The sequence below is a fragment of the Taurulus bubalis genome, assembly GCF_910589615.1.
Source record: "Taurulus bubalis genome assembly, chromosome: 2".
NCBI classification, from domain to species: Eukaryota; Metazoa; Chordata; class Actinopteri; order Perciformes; family Cottidae; genus Taurulus; species Taurulus bubalis.
Genome location: NC_136590.1, coordinates 6196186 through 6216479, shown reverse-complemented (window position 1 = coordinate 6216479; position 20294 = coordinate 6196186). Strand labels below are relative to the sequence as shown.

Below are 20294 nucleotides of genomic sequence, written 5' to 3'. Positions count from 1 at the left end.
GGGCAGTACAAGCCACGACTAGTCAGGTATACCTCATTTATATGACCTGTAGCTGCATATATTCCACTTCCACTGGCTTTACGTCTCTTTAACATGAGCGCTTCACACTTCTCATATGTTTTACTAAGTTAACATACAAAATGTAGTTTTTATTTATTTACTTTTTTGCCCCACTGTACACATCTATACCTATGAAAAGCAATGCACTGTACATTGTATGTATCCCACATGATCAATTTGTATGTTATCCATATCATCGTGTACCAGGAAGTATAAAGAGCGACAGAATCCACTTAGGAAGAAGACTAAGGTGGATGGTGGGGTTAAAAAACACCAGACTTCCACTCAGAAACTGCAGTGTGAAACTGTTTCACACAGGACGCCATCAGCAGTCTTCTGAGTGAAAGTTGTTCTTAGTTCACCAAACCACCGTCTTTTCCTGTTGTTGCCCAAACTAATCAAGTAGTTTCCGCACACAAAAAACAAGAATAATTAAAAAATATATCAAAGGAAGCGTTATATGAGGATTTGTTGATTAGCTTAGCATATGATTTTACAGATAGTCTGACTCAGTTAAAATGTTCTGAGGATGGATGTCTGAAAGCAGTCAAAACTAGCAGGAAAGCAGTTGGAAAAACGACACTGATAATATAAAGACAAATGTCATAGGTGCACAAAAATAGACACTCATTAGCATGAATGACACAAAAAATAAAGGCCCGGATGTGCAGCTGTCTTTGTAGGAAAAGATTAGGAGGCAAAAGGTGGAGTCTCTCATTGTGGTCTCAGTGAAGTCCTCGTCTGTAATCACACTCTGTGTTTGAGTCCAGAGAGGATGAATCATGAGGCGGAGCATCTCGTCAGTAACAAAAAGCTTTATTCTTTTCTCATTTTATTGAATCTCACATTATGTCTGAAGGGAAGAGCACCAGCACCAATAGCTCTTGATGTTTTCCACCTGGAAGACTTCACATGTCGTCTAGCCGGGAGGTCATCATGGCCTCACGGCCTCAGTGCAGAAGTAAAAACACGTAGGTACGACCCCTCAGGGATCATCCTGCTGGGAGGCCTTGTCCCCGGTCAGTGGAGGTCAGAGAAAACAGCCTCACCCAATGGAAGAGCAAAGCGGTCACTTAGAGAGGAGATGCTTGTGTTTGTCTCTCAACCTCAGAGGATTTAGCACTGGTGGATTTGATCACAGTAGCAACTTGAGTTGTCCTGGAGTGATGAACCCGAACAATCACAGGAGGATGTGTCAACACAGGGGCAGTTTGAACACATTTTGACATGTGAATAAAATATTAAATGCAACATTAAAAGGGCATTAGAATCCATGGAGGAGGCCACCTTCTGGACGAATGTTTCTCGTGTCTGTGTAAAGCGGAACGGTAAACAGTCGGTGTGTAAGGATGGAGACCTGAGCGCGTCTCGGCAAACTGTGAAACACTTTGGACAAGTAGGTGGTAAAAGTGGGCGCTGAAGCAAATCTAGAAAAGTTAACAAAATAGCCTTTTTTTCATGTTAATCAATTCTAAAACCTGATTTCCTACGTGTTTTTTAGCTGCATCTTAGCTAGAAAAGTTGCCTTCTTTTCTGCTGAGGCATAAAACCTAATAAAAAAAAGTCAAGTTTATTTGCATTGCATCCAAAATCACAAGTGTGTCCCAAGTCTGTACGTCATTTAACTCCTTCTGTCCTCAGAGCGCTGGTTCGGATGAGGGAGAAACGCCACATAAACCCTTCAGTATGCTGCCTGTATCCAAACCATGTGTGGAGGAGTCGTCTCCTCGTGAGTAGTTGCTGGGATCACACCCTCAGAAGAGCCCCCTCTAGCGCATACTGTCTCCAGCGTTTAGACCGACCCCAACTTCATCAAGCTGGCCCACCGTGTAAACACAGAGCAGATAGAGCAGAGATGACGAATGCGGATGCATCGGGCTGATGAGGATTACTCAGTGGAGGTGGGCCGGGGGGGGTTGAAATGTGAGACTCTGGATATTGTCTGAAGCATCCGCTGGAAGGAGGAGCTGTAGTCACATAGTGCAGATGGGTGTGAAGGAGTGAAGAGACTGACTCCTTGATTTAGACACGGGATCATTAATGAGTTTAATGTATCTTAAAAGTAGATTATTCACGTCTCCTTCACAACTTCTTGTCCATAACGTGGCAACAATCTTCTGGGGTTAAAGCCAGATATTGCAATCTTCAGTGCAGCTCGGAAACGCTGTAAACTATGATCTCATAATAGAGTGTTGTGGCTTTGCGGTTTAGCAGGTGGTGATTACTTTTGTTTTCTGCATAACAACGACTCCCGCCCAGTCACGCTGTTGCACGCCGACGTTGGAAGTGGGACCTTCATGCTGTTGTTGGGGTCTTTAATGAATAAAGACGACCTGGATGTGAAAGGTCAGCCGATGCAGAGGTGGAGGTGAACTTTCTCTCTCATACTTCACCATGAAGCAGGAGCTTGAGGGAAGAAGCAGGCAAGCGAATACTAACTGTGACTCATCGGAGATGTGATTCGTGGTTCTCCTTTCTCCGGGCCTCCCTATATTCCTGCCTCCTTCTCTCTCTCTCTCTCTCTCTCTCTCTCTCTCTCTCTCTCTCTCTCTCTCTCATCCAAACGCCAACATGCTTCATAATTTACAATCAAATGTGCAGAGCAGCCTCACAGGAAGTATTACAAAGGGCTGAAAAGGGAAAGTAGAGGCCCGCCAAGATACATTCCTTCTTTCTCATTTAGTTGGCAGAGATAAAGAAGTCGTGGCAAAGTGAGGGAGTTAATTGACTTCTTCGAGGTGGCCATGATGAATGCAAATCATTGAAGATGTGCAACTTTGTGGGGGAAAGATGCCTTTTTGAGAAAAGTGCTGTTTGCATTTACTGGCTGCTGTCAATCATCAGACAAGCATAAGCGGCTCAAATTACCGTCTTTCTCTGGTTTGAGGGTGTGGCAACATAGCATGTTGATGATTTCAGCTTCCTGAAATTTTGTGACATTGAAAGTACGACTGCAGCCAACGATTATTTCCATTATCGATGATCCTCTGCTGTGGCTACGAGTGATATTTTGGTTATAACAATGTATCAAGTCAGCTGAGGATGTGAAAGGGGTCACTCATATAGTGACCGACAGAATTATCACTTGAATCTGCAGCTTTACTAAGCGTTATAGTGAGTTTCAGCTCGTCTTTTTTGGCCGACAACTTTACTGTTTTGGTTCTCTCTCACTGCTCTCAGGACATATCTTATCAACAGAATCAGGCAGCGGTTTCTGTAGAAAAGCTAAAAAAAACTGACTGTACGCTTCTTGCTCAACACCAAACATTAGTCAGACAAAGTTATCAATTAGCTGGTGAAGCTAGTTGAGCAATTAGCCGCTAAAGAGCCTCCTATTTCCATCAGGAGATGGTAGAGAGCATTGAGCTCAAAGAGAGTGAATATTTGGCTTTGATTCATCTCCAAATGAATGATTATGTTGCTCTGTAACTGCTGGATCAAGTTATTGCAAGTTTAAGTTGCTAAAACCCTGAAATATTGAAGTTACTATCAGATATGACACGCAGTGTTTCAGATTCTAGAAAGATTCTTTTTAGGCGAGAGGGAGATTTGGGGAAGATGCCATTTTCCTTGTATTTTCCATTTAGCTCAACAGAAAGTTGGCCTCGAGCAGCAGCTTTCCTCCGACATCGGAGAAGAGCTCTGTAGGAAAATAACTTCAGTCTAATTTGGTTTCATCCACAGAAACAGAAATGAAGAAATCTTTTTTTGTTTTATTCTTTCCTGTGAAGACTTAGGCTGTAAACCCCCATGTTTGTCAAAATACATCATCATAAATAGAAGTAGAAGTTGCTAATGTTAGTAGTTAAACTAGGAGTGACCCTTTAAAAAAGTGGGGTGTTTTTGTATCACCTGCCCATGCCTTTAAGCCCAGTCTGATCCGGGGTGCTATCTTCAGACTGGGTCTTCCTCTCATCTGGGTCGTCTTGAAAGTTTCTTATGCGAGCCCTCAGATTGGTAGCAGCTGTGGTTGTTGGCCGGGTTCAAGCTGTGGGAGTCTGCGGCAGGCCAGCAGGGAGGAGCTCAACATCTGGAAAAGAGGGAAATGCTGGCTGAAAACACAGAGACGAGAGCCTAGATATACGCGAATACTGCCCGTGCCAATCCTGTCGCTGCAGTGCTTGCGAGTTTACAGTTTTGCTCTTTGTGAATAAATGTGTGAGCGTTGTTGGATTAGGACTACAGCCTCTGAAATGTATTCGTTTCATTTGAAAGTGTGCTGCACAGAAAGTGTCGGACAGAGCGGCCGAGACAGTGGAAAGAGTGGACTGCTGTTTTTGAGATCCGACCCTCTGGGCCTCTCTTGATGTAATAGCATGTCTAAACATGTGGGAGACGCCTGCGAGAGGAAAGAAAAGAGGAAGGGGGTGTGGAGGTGGTGCTTGTCCTGGTCAAGAAGAACTTTAAATTCCTCCTCCTCAGATCTGCCCATTCTAGCTTTTCTATAACGTAAAATACTGGACTTTCTGGTCACATTTCCATTTCAGTGTCTCTGTGCTTACTTTCTGCCATGACCATCAAAAAACCTTTTGTTACTTTCCAAATTTTCCAAATCTTTATAGATTTTTGCGATATATTCACATCAATGCTAGTCACATAGCATCACACAAAAGGTGCAAAAATGATCGTGTCCACCCGGGTGTCAGGTTCCCAACGCTGCTGATCGAAGCGGGAGCCAATAAATACCTGTGACTACTGCAGAGTCATTTATCCCTGGAATATAAGCCGATTAAAACCGTTCCCCCTTAAGACAAAAGCCAGATGTTGGAGGTTTTTTTGTCTAGTTGGAAAGAGGCTACATTTTTTACTCCGACATTTTCCAAACTTTTGATGAGACATTCTATATAAAGGGGTTAAAGTGACAATTACAGGCTTCATTAGTAGTTTTAGTTTAATTTATTTGACAGAACGAGGAGGTTATCAAGTCACACGCAACTCCAAAATGGTAAAGGTAAAAAATAAAGTCCAATTCCAATGTGCATACCAAAGGTCATTATAATCCATCCAATAGTTGGTGAGACGTTTCACTAAAATGTTCCCCTCATGTTGACGCCAAAGGAAAAGTCAGTTGCTCAGCAAAGTCACTATAGGATTTATCCTCTGAGGACCTTGAATGTCATGACAATCCATTCAATGGATGTTGAGATATTTCAGTCAGGACCAAAGTGGTGGACGAACCAACCAGTCCACATTGTCCACATCGAGCCGCAGCACTAGCGTGGCTAAAAGAGGGTGGGCTCACTTTATTTCAGAGCTCAAAAGGCAGGTAGGTATGTTTATAGCTCTGTGAGTCCGTCGCAGCACAGCATAGGAAAGCAAGAGTCTGATGTAGATTTATTTCTGGTGAAGTATCATGCCACGGTAATTATACGTTTACGGCCTTCTGAACTTCCAGCCAGGCAAACTCAACATACAGTAATTAACTCCTCTCCCTACCATTTTCTTCCTCGTTTCTTTTTTATTCACAAGTACTGAGGGGAGGGGAATGCGTAGCAGTAGCAACTCACAGCTTTCCCTGGGTTTTCACAGCAGAGGGATGGAGGTTAACAGAGCGAGAGAGGCACTGGCATCCCAGCGGCCGGCTGGACAGACGAGGCATTCTTCTCCTCGGATCCCCCCGGTCGTCTCCTGCAGACCACAGGTTGTCAGCCAATATGCCCTCCGCTTACTGAGGAAATGTTCACTTAGTGCAGGAAGTCTGGGGTTTCCCCCGTATGTTTGATTTCAGCAGTTAGCCAAACAACACTTGGGTTATGAGAGAGGTCAGAACAACATAGGTGGGAACTGAGAAACCCAGAGGGGGCTTACAGTCCCAGGTCACCAGTCAAGTGACATATAAATAATTAGCAAAGATAATCACCATCATACCTGATGATTCTGGATTGATTCATGATTTAATCGCATGATCAAATCGACATATTAAAGCTTCTAGTCGATGTTGTTTTCAGAGTGATTATGAAATTATCTTAATTTCAATTTTTTCCCCCAGTATTTCACAATCTTCTATAATCTTTCTGTAACTTTCCCAGTTTTAAGCACATTAAAAGTGTAATGTTTTGTGTGTGTGAATTTGTCATTTGGTTTATCAAGTTTATTTAACATGCACAACAAAAAATACAAATGTATGATGTGACAGTAAAACGATATCAAGAAAAATAAACTCTATGTACATAGATCACAAAAACAGGCATTAGAAAATACATAATAGATCACAAAAACAGATATTAGAAATATATGTTGTAATCAAAGCAGTTGCAATTGTACTAATGATTGAGCATTTGTTGACATTTCTTACAATTAAACAAACCATTTCCCATAAAATGGGAAAATTAATATGTAAAAATGTTAATTTATATATAATAACTATTTTTATTGTGATTTTTTTCGAATTGTATTTTTGTTTATTGTTTATTAGCCAATAAACACAAATAAAATGTGTATATATATATATATATATATATATATATATATATATATATATATATATATATATATATATAACTTTTTTTTTTAACAAAGGTCATACAGTTTATTAAAAGCAGGGTTGGTAATCTTGAGGAACTATGGAGAAGATGCAGCCCAGTGTTGACAACTTTTCCAATGAAAGTAGCTTTCAGCACTCGCTCCAAAAGACGCTCTATCCAGCAAGAAAGTCACAAAGTCTGCAACACTGACGGTCCGTCCGTTCAACCGCCCTCCAAAGCCACTCCCCCCAAATTATCATTACGAACATAAACAACGAACATGGTTGTTAGTGCTCACAAATGTCAAGTTAGCAACTTGTTGAAGACGACATATCGCTCAATGAGTGCAGGGGCAGAGAGGCTGATCATTTCATTAAAGTTGAATGAAACGATTGGAAAAGGATTTGTTACATCGATTGCTGTGGGTGTGTAAAGGGAATTCCAACAAATACAGTTAAAATATTGTCTAAAATACATTTCCCACCCTGACTTTTACATCACTCACTCATCAATTGTAAAAAACATATTTTACTCAGCGCTTAATTATTGAAACCGTCCGCCTTCGGACATTCTGTAGAGCCGCAAAGCATTTTGAGATGTCCAGAAAACTCTCGTTACATACTTTTAAATTCTTACTGATCTCGTGTACCTTTCTCGCATCCAAGTAACATGCAGTTAGAACGCACTGCATTCTGAATTTGACGTCACATTTAGTTTGATCTACTATGAACACAGTCCGTATATATCACTGGCTCCACTGCTCCAATAACTCTTTAGCATGTCGTACTTCCATATCAAGTCTGGCGAAGGCAACACCCTCAAACACAATGTGAGAGCTAGTTGCAGCCCTCAGATAAATAGTGAGTAACCAGCTAAATGTTTAAAAAAATAATGCAGAAATACAGACTTTTTACCAGCTGTGTGTACTTTATGATGCTAGTTTAATCGAGTACGCTGGACTAGATCGCCAGACTGAAGGCTCCACCTGGAACACATGATTATTCTGGATTGGAGTTAGTATGTGTGGACTTTATGATAATATTATTATATACAATAATCGGGGGCTCAGTGCTGGTGCTTTCCTTTCAGCTTCCCACAGCATTCAAGGGTCCTTTTGCACCTGGTCGGTGCAGTTTCGCTACAGTCCTGCAGGGGAAGTAGAGAGCGCTCTCACTGCAGTTTCTTCTGAGCCAGCTGGGCCAACTCGCTGGCTTTCCTCCTCTTCAGCTTCTTCTTGAGGAGGAGCAAGTCAATGTAGACGATGTGATCCAACACCGCAGAGGCGCAGAGGAGTCCGCCATGCAGGGCGCCTGCTATCCCACAGCTGAACACGTCTTGACCTGGAACAGACACACACAAGAGCACCATGCTGGATGAGACAAGGCTATCTAGTCTGGATTCAGATTATTGTCTGGGTTCCCCTTCTAGATAATGTTTAATTCCTTCTGCTTTGTGACTTCCTTCCAATTATCTTAACGTTTCAACCGTATAGCGGTAAAGGATCCAGCAAAAAACTGGGTAGTTTGTTGTGAAACTCAACATTTCAAAGCATCAAAGAGTCAATCTTAGTGCATGTTGAGACATTTCTGTGCCCGTGAAAACTTCACTCAATCACAAAACACAAACAATTGACTGACTTGTCTTTCTTTTTTTTGTCGTACAGGGTTTATAACATTTCATACCGGAGATGTAGAGGTTTTTGACGGGGGTGTTGCACCTGTTCCTCGCCACATTCTCGGCTTGGAAACGATCAAGGTTGTGCTCAGCAGAGTACATGGCTCCACGCTGGGAACCCAGGTAGTGCATGTTGGTCAGCGGGGTCGCCACGTCCTGGAAAACCAACTGAAAAACGAGTCGCACAAGTATGACAATGCAGGCCACGCAGTATGAAAGAACTCTTAACACAGCTATAAATATATATCTTTGATGTTTTAGATCAGGTAAATATACATGTGCAGGCAACAAAGACTATGCATATGTGCATGTCCTACCTTGTCTTTGATTTTAGGGAACAACGTGCAGGCCCAGTCAAAGAGGTTATTAGCAAATCTCATTTTGTAGTTGTGGTATTCGTCGCCCCGTTTGCGCACTGTAGTGTCCTTCCATTCCTCAAACCATTCATACTTCATCATCGTGAGTATGGTCATGCAAGATTTACCTGTGAACGTGGAGCAAACAATCAAAAAGACATCACACCTAATCTGTATGCACATTCAGATGTGGTATTTAGTAGGAGATTCAATTCAGTTTATTTTATATATGAGATCATATCCAATTCGTTAGACTTTCTAGCAGTGCATCTTTACAAATGGTCTCTTTCACTTTAATATTAGCACACTTAGCTTTCTTTCGTTTGGACATAATTTCCCGTCACTGTTATTTTCAACAGTAGAGAAAGTAGTGGATTTTAGTACCAGGGTGTCTTATTTTGGCTTCTGGGTCTTTGGCAGATGGCATTGTGATGAACATCATGGGAATGTTATCCGGTGCTTCCTCTTTGCTCAATGCAAAGAAGTCCTCCATCCTAAAGAACAACAACAACAACAACAAAATGACATAATTTAATGACATAATTTATAAATCAGGTCCGGGCTGCTTTGATCAGCAGTGTGGCCATGCAATAAATAAGTGAGTATGATGTTTAAATCTTGGAGCTGAAACCTGACTAGAGGACAAAAAAGTGAAAATAAATAAATAATGTAAATAAGCCACGTGCAATAATGTACAGTATTTTGAATATACATAAGCTGACCCACAAGCAAAACAAATCATAAATGTGGTCATGTTGCTGGAGGAAACCTACACTGAGAAGCTGGTTTGGCCTCTGAGTTTATTTCATTCCTACTTCTTATACAACAGCGCCCCCTTGTGTTGGAATATCAGTGTTCATTGGGATCTGTACTCTGCAGACTTACGACTTGTCCATATCGTTGTTTTTGAACAGCCAGAAGTTGGTGGACTCCAGACCCAACTCCTCTTCAGTCCCATCAAAACCAGAGAAGACCAAGAAGGATCCTCTGCCATGTTTCATCATGTCCAGTCGTTCCTGAATATCTACAATATGGGGAAGTTCCCATGATCAGTTATAAAAGCCGTCCTTATTTTATCATATACTATTTGGGTAATAAGGGAGCTGTTGATCACCTGGCTTGAGGTGAATCTCAGGGGGAAGAAGTTTCTGGAAGGTGGTGAAGACGCCACAGTTTGAAACAACCACAGGTGCATGAACCTCCACTTCCTCCTGACCTTTCCTCACCTTCACACCTGTCAGGTGGCACACAAAGTCAGTCTTCGTCTCCTCGGTTTAATTAACAGGTAAAACAAATGGAGCTGGAATCATTATTCTCACCGTAAGCAGCTCCCTTTTCATTCACCAGGATCTGGGTGACGGGAGCTCTGACCAGGCAGTTTCCTCCATGTTTCTGAATGGTGCGGATGATGTGGAAGGCGATCTCACTGCCACCACCTTTAGGGTAGAAGGCGCCTCGTTTGTAGTGATGAATCAGGAGGGCATTGATCAGAACACTGGAGTCCTTTGGAGGCACGCCTGCATGTACACAGGAGCAAAGCATTAGCTATTACTTTGTGGTATATTTATTTAAATAACATCCTCATCTTGTGCCCAACTGGGACCGCCATCCAGTTATAAATCCACTCATTCAGTTATGTATTGTATAAGTCATAATGTCATAGACAACCCCATCCATGTTTTTTTTTAAATTGCGAATGGTTTGCAATCCCACACTAAATAAATACAGAATATCTCCTCAACCACAAGGGCTAATTGAATAATTTCAAAAGGTATAATATATAGAAAACACATGTCAGACTGTATATGTGTTACTTGCTTATTGGTTGATGATACTACTATAAAATAGCACTATATGTTAACAGTATCTCTGCAAAGCTTGACTTTGATTAAGTGAAGTTAAATATTTTTAGTAATTCATTTAGTGCAAATTTTGTGAACCGTAGTGTTAGATCCGCTGAGATTCCAAATGCCCTGACTTTGTTCCTGGACCTTGAACGCCTCCCGTTTCACAACAGAGAACCTTATGCGGAAACGGGCGTGCATTTACAGGTCAAAAAGTAAGTCATATTTAAGTTTTTTGGCTGGAAAAAAATTGTAATGTGGTGATATCTTGCTGAGGCGTTGTCTGGCAAGGGATTGACGGCTTCTGTAGGTCGTAAGCGTTCCAGAAAGGTGAGCTAATCGTGTGTAGCATCAAGCTAGCAATGTGAAAATTCATATTTCCATAACTTGGGGGTTCTCTCGTGTCCCGTTTGAGTCCTCTCAAGTCATACTTACAGTTTATGTTAATATTTATGGTTGAATTGTGTTTTAAACATGTACAATTGACTCATATGCTCTTCTAAGCCCATGCTGTGCCGTTTTCTTTGCTATGTCACATGGTCTTCCTCACATTGGGAGTGAGGAAGACCCCACAACCCCCAGAAATGGGGGCTGTGGGGTTCAACAGCAGGACTAAAATTTGCAGATGCTTTTGAGATTCATTTTGAGTTGAAGCATGCATGAGATAAATAAAGTTTGTGCCTGACAGCTGATGTGCTTTTTACTAATGTTTTAACTTATCTCTGAGAACCCACCATAGAAAAGATAAGAAAAGATGACGTGGAGGTCCTTGTTGCTGGTCAGCGTGTTCACCAAGTCCGTTGCACACGTGCCAGTGAGGCGGAAGACCGGGGTGACGAGGTTCCCGATGCCGGACTTCAGCAGGAACAAAGAAACCCACTGCGGGATCAGCTTCAGAGTGGCCAGGTAGTGAGTCTTCTTGGCGGAGATCTGTTGGGACACGGAGGATGTTTGTGACTCATAGTTTTTTGGACAGATGACACGTTGAAATATGTGTCCAGAAGCAAAACGGCACCTTCATGATTTTGAAGAATGCCTCGATGGCCTCTGTGTCGTCGGGGAATTGCTTCATCAGATGGGCTTTCATCTCGGTTTTGCCGGAGAAGATTGTGTACTCTCGTTTCTCGTCGCCCAGGCCGATGTGGATGGTGTCGAAGTGTTGTTTGAGCTCCTGGAACTCCAGCTGGCCCTCGGAGATCTGGTCGAAGGCGATGCGCAGCAGACTGTTCTCGTGGACCTGACCGATGTAGTGGAGGCCTGGTGAAGGAGGACCGGGACACGAGAACATTGTGTTATTCCAGTCACACCATGGGGGTCTTATCCAAACACCCACGAGCATTGTTGTTCACATTTATAGCATTTGTGCTTAGATTGGGAGCCAAAAGCCAAAGTGCCTTTATATGGTGGCATTTGCTCGCTCCAAAAATGTCTCAATCCCCAAAGTTCCTCTTAAAATAGTAAATATAAATATGTCTTTGCTGTCTTTATAGACTCTGTTTTAAGTGTGTAAAGAAACAAAGTTATTTTTTTTTTCTTTGATTGAAGTGCCTCAATTAGACTTTATTTTCTTCATCATAGGTGACAGTTAGTTTCTTTTTGACTTTGGTTAGACAAATAATCTGAAGGTGTCACATTGGGCTCCATTGACTATTTACAGACAAAACTCATGTTTTCAATGTTTCTTTGGGTGCTCTTGGTGATTTTAATATTGTTTTATTGGATACATAAATCATATTACTTCTGTTTCTGCGTCGGATTTGTTGTAAGTTATGATTTTTTCTTGTATTTTTTCACTGCAATTTATTGTTGTTTTGCTGCTTTTCTTTAAGGTTTTTATTTTATTTCACTATTGTTGTGCTGTTCACTTTATATTGTACATTGCAACACTTTGGTCAGCTCTGGATTCGTTTAAACATTCTTTAAAAACTCGACTATATGAAACCTAGAGTTTTGTCTATTTTCTGACATTTTATTAAATTATCAATCAATCACATATATTCAAGAAAGCCTATTATTCTCATCAATCAGACTTAGATTGTATTGAATGTTATTGTTTACAACACCAGCTAAGAAACCCTTTTTTTAAATGCATTTTCATCTTAACGATCAGAAGAAAATAAATGCATACAGTGACATGATGCACCGTTGTGAATACATATTACATACCATGTTAGAGTTTCAACCAAACAGTATTTTGCAGTCTTACCAACATCAAACTCGAAGCCTTTCTCCACGTAGGTGTGGCAGCAGCCTCCCGCCTGGTCGTGCTGCTCCAGCACCAGGACCTTCTTGCCCGCCTTGGCCAGTGTGGCTCCGGCTGTGAGGCCTCCGATGCCGCTCCCGATGACGATGACGTCCAGGTTCTGGGGCACTTTGTCAAGGTTAAAGCCTGGACGGAAACATACAAACAAACAAACATGGTAACATTGTATCTTTCCAGTTCAGACCGGTCGAATACAGATGTGTCGTAAAGGTTATTGTGCTGAAGCGGCATGCATAATTGGGTTGCATAATGCAGTCTGAAGGTTGTGCTGCACATCTGTCCGGCCATAAACACTGATCTAATTTCTGTATCTGTGTTCTCCTCTTGGTAATAAACGGTAGATTAGGCGGCGAACACAATCTGCCGGTCCATAATCTAATTAAGATAAAGCCCATAGGTGAAAAACAATTATACTAAACTCTGAGTTGTGACACAGAAAACCATTTAGTCCTTATATGGCTGTATCAGCACCACAGCAGTAAACTAATTGTAACTCATTGTTCTTTTTTTTAAACTTTTTAGATCTTTTGAACTATTATAAATTATAACATGTTCTATAATAAGATGATTGGTTGATTTCTGTGACAGCGGAGATTGTAAACACATCAGTGATTTCTGCTGAAATATGAATTCTCTCACAGAAGCACTAGATTATCATATTGTATTTTAATTATCAGTACACTCATTGTAATTTCACAAATACATTTTTCATTATTTAGATTGATAAGTTCTCTTTTTTTCAAAATTGTTGGCATATAAAAAGTTTAAAAACCCATATCAACATGTAAGTGGATCATTTTTATTTCTCCAATGGAATTAAAACAGATCATATTTTGCTTATGTAGTTGTCATTTACATTTTTTTGACTACATTTCACATGTTTTCTATGGTCATTGTACCAGGAGTTTACTGTCAAGTCATACCATAACATTTTAATATAACGCTTTAAACATTGAATGTAGTTTATCTTGTTCATATGTGTGCCCACGCAGCTCATGGGCGTGGTTAGGCTCAGCTGCAGAGGGGGCGTGGTTAGGCTCAGCTGCAGGGGGGGCGTGGTTAGGCTCAGCTGCAGAGGGGGCGTGGTTCAGGGAACGGTGCTGGAAGGTGGTGTAATTAACCCAGTGGCCATGGATTTTCAGTGAGTCATAGTCTAGAATTGATCAGCTGTTTAACAGCATTAAATGATAAAATAGCTATAACTTTGTGATTCTGTTTAGGCCAGCAGAGAAGGCTTTGCAGGCCCTGACGGCCCACCACTGAATTAACCTCATCTGCATTGGTTTTTGATTGTGTATCCCCCCAATATACACGCTAGTAGCGGAGGGGAACGGATGGAGAGCGTGAGCGGGAATATTTTTATTGTATTTTATTTCCATTGCCTAAAGTGCATGAGCTATAGTCTCTCTCTCTCTCTCTCTCTCTCTCTCTCTCTCTCAAAGCCAGAAACTAGAGAAGTAAGTCTCAAACTTAAAAATGTCATCGAGTATAAAGTCTGGAGACCAATTTAGTTTTTCTTTTAGTTGTTTTTTTTTGTCCAAATTGAGTTTTATTCTATTGCTGTGTTCTCAGTTGCTAAACAGAAATGTACTCAGTGTCATATTTCCCAATTCATTGTCTAAGGAGCAGTTCACACTTTACACTTGAAGGCATCACAAATACAAGTTTTAGTTTTTTGGATTAGGTAGATCATGTTGAGTTGATCATGGTGAGCAATATGATTGACAATTGAAAATGGGCGTAGTTTCCCTTCACCTGTTATAAGATCAACTTCACTGCAATCATTTTACCTTGCTTGATGACTTTGTCCCGCTTCTTCTGATCAAACTCTCGAGGTGCAGGCGGCCTCACTGACTCCAGGGAGAAAGGGCTCGGCTTCCCAAACAGGTACCAGTACGTGCCGGCGGCCCAAATCCCCAACCACACCAAGACAACCAAGAGCCACATCGTGGAGACTCTGAAATCACTGTTTCTGTTTGCGTGTTCACAGCTGCAGTGAGAGGTTTGAGTTTTTACTCTGCACACCCTTCTCCTGAGAGGCTTCTTTTATGCACGGCGAGGGACAAAGTTCTGGAGACACACGCAATGAAGATAAGAAGGTCAAAGACACATTTTCCTTGGATGACAGTGCACAGATCACAGTAGACGTGCCGTCTATCACACAGCTGTTTCAGACAAAGAGTCATTGCTGAACACTCATTTGGTGCACGACAAAAAGCAAATAATAGGCACTTTTCTTAGTGTACCTCATTTATTTCACTTTCAAAATCAAATCAAAAACGTGTTCCATAAATGTATATTGCGTAATGAATCTGCAAAACACTTCTGATCGGAGGGTTATTTCCTCCTGTGTGTTGTAATGTTTATCCAGTCATTTCAAAGAGTTTGTAGGAAACATCCACAATTGCTCTTATCTGATAAGACAATTAAGATTACAAGTCACCCTAGACTTTACACAGGTCACTTTATATCTTTACAACAGTGCAGCTGAGTGAAATCACTGACTTTATAATTTTAGGTTCAATAAAGATAGAGTTGGTGTCCTTGGGGAAGCATTAGGCTGTAGATTTATTTTTTAAAGAAGCAATAATTTGAGACGTTCCCCTGTGTTCACCATATGTAATAACACAGTTTTCATGCACTGTCGTGTCATGCATGGACTTTTTTACTCAACCTGAAGAGATAGATTTAGACTGAAGCCGGCGATAACGTGAACCAAAGCAACAAGCTGTTACGTTGGCCTCACTTTATTTGAAATTCAAACAGAAAAAAAGAAGAAGAAAAACACACAGTTCTTTTTAGATTTCCAGATCCTGGTCTTTAGATATCCTGAACCTCAACAAATTCATAGACCGTACGATTCCTTTTTTATTTGAGAATGTTTATATTTTGCTAAATAGATTATATTTAGGCATAAACGTAGGACATATTGGATTGGTTTAATCTGTTATGTTATGTGATCAGTGTTATGTATAGCATGTGTCATTGGGTATGTAAACGGTTACTTTGCAGATTTAACTTTATAACATTGTCAGACTCAAGGTGGATGTAGTTTTATTTTGTTAAAGGATCAAAATAGATGCAACAGAACCAAAGACACCTTCCTCTTCCTCGAGAAAACCACAGACTGTGCATAAGGATTGGACGTTGTCAGCATGGCGGTTTTGAAGCCTTGAGTTTGGCATTTTTGCCGTCGCCATCTTGTTTTTTTGCAACTAAGTGGAACAAAAGGGTGGAGCTAAGCACAACGGAGCACTGAATCAGACATTTGTAGGCGATCAGAATGTTATAATACCTTTACGAACTGAAAACACCATGCTGACTCCAGGGATCCACAAAAGGCCTCTACAACTTGTATTTCCCATAATGCAGTAGTGTACTCCCTTAGACCTGTCAATGGGCGTAACCGGTGGAGTTTCCCTTTATTAAGAAGTGCACTATTTTGCTTGTCTATATTTTCTCACAAGCATGGAAAGAGATTAAATTTTCTTAATTGAATATTTACAATTTCATTACATATTATGACGGATTTCAAATCAGAATTCCTCCATTGAAGACATGTAATCTGTTGCTCACCAGCTCCAGTGCTACGACATCCTGAAGCGGGGAGTTTAAAGTTTAGAGGTTGTTTTGACAATGAAGTAAAATACTGATATATCACTGATATCCTCCAAACGATAAGTGGCCATAAAAAGGTTACTACAATCTTGGAAACGGTTGTGCAAAGGTGCTGATATGTGCGGCCTAGCGTCATTCGACAGAAACCACTTTAATGCAGCATGTTTGTTTTCTGTGTAATCTTTCATTTCGAAAAATTAAACCGTCACATTACAAAAGCTACAATCAAACCGATACTTGTTTGGCAAGTTTTGACGAAATGCTGCGTATTTTGTTGCTTTGCCGAGATTGAAAATGACACTAATTGGATGGAGAGCTTGAAATGGAATAAGCTTAAAGACGTTGATACAGGAAGCAGCTGTGTCGCCAGTGTGACCAAAATCCTATTAAGAATTAGACTTAAGCAGGAGCTGCATGACTCCTGTGACTTTGCCCTGCTTTGACGAGTGTCATGTTGAAATTATTTAACATTAACCAATATGATACAGTGAGATGAAAGTGCAGTAGGAGTGCAATAAAAGTGAGATACCTTAATATAAATAGCATTAGAGAAGAAGAAAAAAGCAGCCAGGTCAGGTCAAAGCTTTGTACAGCTATTTGCATTTAATTACAAACTGGCCAAGAAACATTTTCATATCAACAGGTACATACAGTAATCCAGTGATGGAAAAGGGGTCTCTCTCCTGGTAGCAATAACCTTTACAGATCTCAGTTGTCTTACTACCGTACATTTTATCCACAAGACATCTACAGGGGTGAAAACAGCGATGTAACCGGCTCTCGCTCCCTGCGTGTCTCTGTGCTATGTCACTGTGCAGCCTCCCTTGTCTCCCTTGTAGGGGTTCTTGTCGTCCGAAACGCCCTTTATCAGCGGATCGTTTGCAAACAGCCCCTCGACGAAAGAGACCGTCTCTACACAGTTGGCAGCCAGCTGTTGTTGAGAGGAAAGATGGAGACAAATGTAAGCTGATTGTCTTTTGGAGATTTAAAACGTGCATGCTACCAATTCATTAGGCATTTTGTTTCCCACATTGTTTAAATATGAAAGCTGTTGATGATATTGGACAGATTCCTAACAATCAATGGCAAGAAAATGTGTGTTTTTGTTGAAAGAGGTCATTTACTTACTGGTGTCCTAGGTGTGCTAACTTCCTTCTTCAACTGTTCCAGCTCCATTTTCAAGATTTCCTTATCTGACATATCCCGAGCCATCCTGACTGTAAGAGGAAATCAAGAGCAAAATGTTAAAATCAAGAAAATATAGTTTCTTTAGGTTATTCTATTCAAATCATTTGACAAAATGCATGTAAATCATAGTCAAACATCTCAAATCGTTACCTGTTGAATGGTGGGATCCCCAAAAATGTGAGAACTGTGTTGGCTCCTAAGAGCTCATCGACTGTATGTGTCTCCCTGTAGTCCGGTTGCTTCTTCACACTGACGGATCCCTGCTGTCCCGCTGCTCTTCATCCCTGCTGATCCCTGCTGCTGGCTTTTGGGAGAGCTCGGCAAAGGATTGGACCTGATGTCACAAATCCCCCCTGATGGGATTAAACAATCAGGAGCCGTAACCTCTGAACAGGAAGGAGGAAGGTAAGGGATCCTGATGGATCGGCAGGTGAGCTGGAGAAAGTGGGACATGTGTGAACTTCACGTCATCTGTTATTAACTCTACATGGATGTCACCAAATTCACCCCTTTTTAAATTAAGGAGAACAGGGAAATGCTAATTATTGGTCCAAAGCAGATCACAAATCAATGCTGTGATCTCAGAAATATCTGCTTCCTTATTTCTCCGCTGAGGAACATGTTAACAATATGCTTTCTAGCATTCAGTTTTTTGATTTATGGAAAGTTATGGCTCTCAGTGGTCTGGCCTCCTCTTTCCATTGAAAGAGACCAGCATTCTTTTTAGTTTGTATGTATTCCTAATGGGCTTCTCTGATAAGTGTCCTTGTATTATGGGAGCACTTATTTACATTTATTAGTCTAATACTGGGACTCAAAGTTACACTTTAGTGGCACACACTTGAGACTTGACTTGGAGGTGCAATATATTACTTTTGAGCATCTCTGGGTTTAAGAGGCGACAGGATACTTACGTCAAACTGTTAAACTACAGTAAATGATAGACTGATTAGTTGTAGACCCAGTGTAATTAAACAATATAGTTGTACTATGGCATGGCGAATAATGTTACCAATATAAAAACTATGAATATATCTTTTTTTCTTTTATTTTCTCATTTCATTTTTTAAATATATATATTTTGCTAATGTTGCTCATTGCTGTTTTTCTGGTCCTGTTGGGCAATTATAAACTTGGATTTAAACTGTTTTGCTTCTCAATTACTTCTCACTGATTCTTTAAATATCATATCAGTAGCTCACCCATGCATTTGACTTGGCTTTAACGAGGATAAGAGTTCATTGTGTTTATACAGCATGAGCACTGGGCCTTGTGCTAAAAGGAAGGAGGCCACGTCCACACCACTGATTTGATTATATACTGTAATCTAGCAGTCCATCCAATCAGGTGCGACGTCATTCTCATGAACAAATTATGGACACGTACGGCTACAGTCGACATTTTTGAGAAATCTATACATTTTTACTAAATGTGTCTTTAAAGACACATTTAGTAAATCCAGGGCTTGGTGGGAAAATCCATATATGTTTCTTTAGTAATGTTTGCATTATTATACACCGAGCATGTTTTAAATTTCCTGTGATTGTTTGTGGGCAGTTTGGTGATCCCTAATGAAAATTGGGACTGGCATTGTTTTGCTCTTTTAAAGTACCATACATGTAAGATGTAGTCCTTCTATTGTACATTACATGTTAGCACACCTAACCCGACCTCTCACTTAATGTAACCAGGGATTGGCTGCAGCATCTAGCCCTCTGTGACCCTACACAGAATAAACAGGTGTAGTTAATGGGTGGATGGAGGCTAGTTGGGATTAAACAAGGCTTGTACAAACAGAACAATCACAGATCCAGTGAAAGTTATGTCATTCAAACTAACTTTTCGGAATCTAAAGGAAGAAGAAGAAAACAGTTCTTGCCGTGTGAAACTACTCTGTGCTACTCACCTCCAACTGACATTTCATTTGAGACATGCCAAGCTACTGATCCTGAACTAAACCTTCAGCAGGACTCACAATAAGCCATTTCCAGGATCTGGGTTAGTCTCATCTACTAAAGATTAGCGCGAGGCACGTCACTGTGGATCAACAGCACTGTGCTCACCTGATGAAATACTCCCCTCCCCCATTTTGCTGTCCTATTTCAGTTCCATATTTTGAATTACTATCATTGTGGCTTTAAATGTGATTAATCATTAAAGGAACTGTGTGTGAGATGTAGGGGCATCTAGTGGTGAGGTTGCAAAGCAACAACATACCTTCCACTCACCCCTCTCTTTCCAAGCATGTCTGGGGATACGTGACTAACTTATTGCTTTTAATAACATATATAGATGTGAAAAACAAAGAATTAGGAACAGGATTAGATGTTGTTTATAATTTGGATATAACTAAAGAATTTCTAGCAGCGACAATAATGTTTACAACAACACAGTCACTATATAAAGTCAATAATTAGCTACATTTGCAATATAGTCTCTCTGGTTGTACCATATACTGTAGATAAGAAGTGTTTTCTACCAATATCTACGCATGCAAATTGTCCGTAAAGTACTTCCTAGAACTACCTAAACTACGTGGATCACGTCACAATCAAGCAGTTTGAACTTCCTTTAACGCGACTCTGTCTTTATACGGCTCTGGCACCGGTGAACGAAACTGTCCCGTCCACTCGGTTCCATCAGCCAATAGGAGGACGTGTTTGCACGTAAACGGAAGCTATTTTCAAAATAAGAGCATCCGCGTGTGAATTTAAGCCACGTTCTATACACATGAACGCCATGTGCTTTTATTTTGACATGTGTTCGTGTATTTTCGGTCGGAAGTCGTTTTGACTGACCAGTCGTTGCCAGATAAGCTCGCAGCAGC

The 20294-nt window shown here is 40.8% G+C and overlaps 2 protein-coding genes across 2 annotated transcripts; both read right to left on the bottom strand.

The window, feature by feature from the left end:
* Positions 1–7694: 7694 nt before the first annotated feature.
* LOC306753622 (inactive all-trans-retinol 13,14-reductase) lies at positions 7695–14608 on the bottom strand (the record flags this gene model as incomplete). Its single annotated transcript, XM_079237510.1, has 11 exons — positions 7695–7864; positions 8207–8366; positions 8516–8682; positions 8939–9048; positions 9440–9578; positions 9669–9788; positions 9874–10071; positions 11133–11328; positions 11414–11655; positions 12605–12787; positions 14452–14608. 11 exons carry the CDS (start codon positions 14606–14608, stop codon positions 7695–7697), a joined length of 1842 nt encoding a protein of 613 aa, XP_079093636.1.
* Positions 14609–17081: 2473 nt separating this feature from the next.
* Positions 17082–17491, bottom strand: gngt2b (guanine nucleotide binding protein (G protein), gamma transducing activity polypeptide 2b; the record flags this gene model as incomplete). Its single annotated transcript, XM_079237254.1, has 2 exons — positions 17082–17210; positions 17408–17491. The coding sequence occupies 2 exons, from the start codon at positions 17489–17491 to the stop codon at positions 17082–17084; spliced, it is 213 nt and encodes a 70-aa protein (XP_079093380.1).
* Between the last annotated feature and the right edge of the window lie 2803 nt (positions 17492–20294).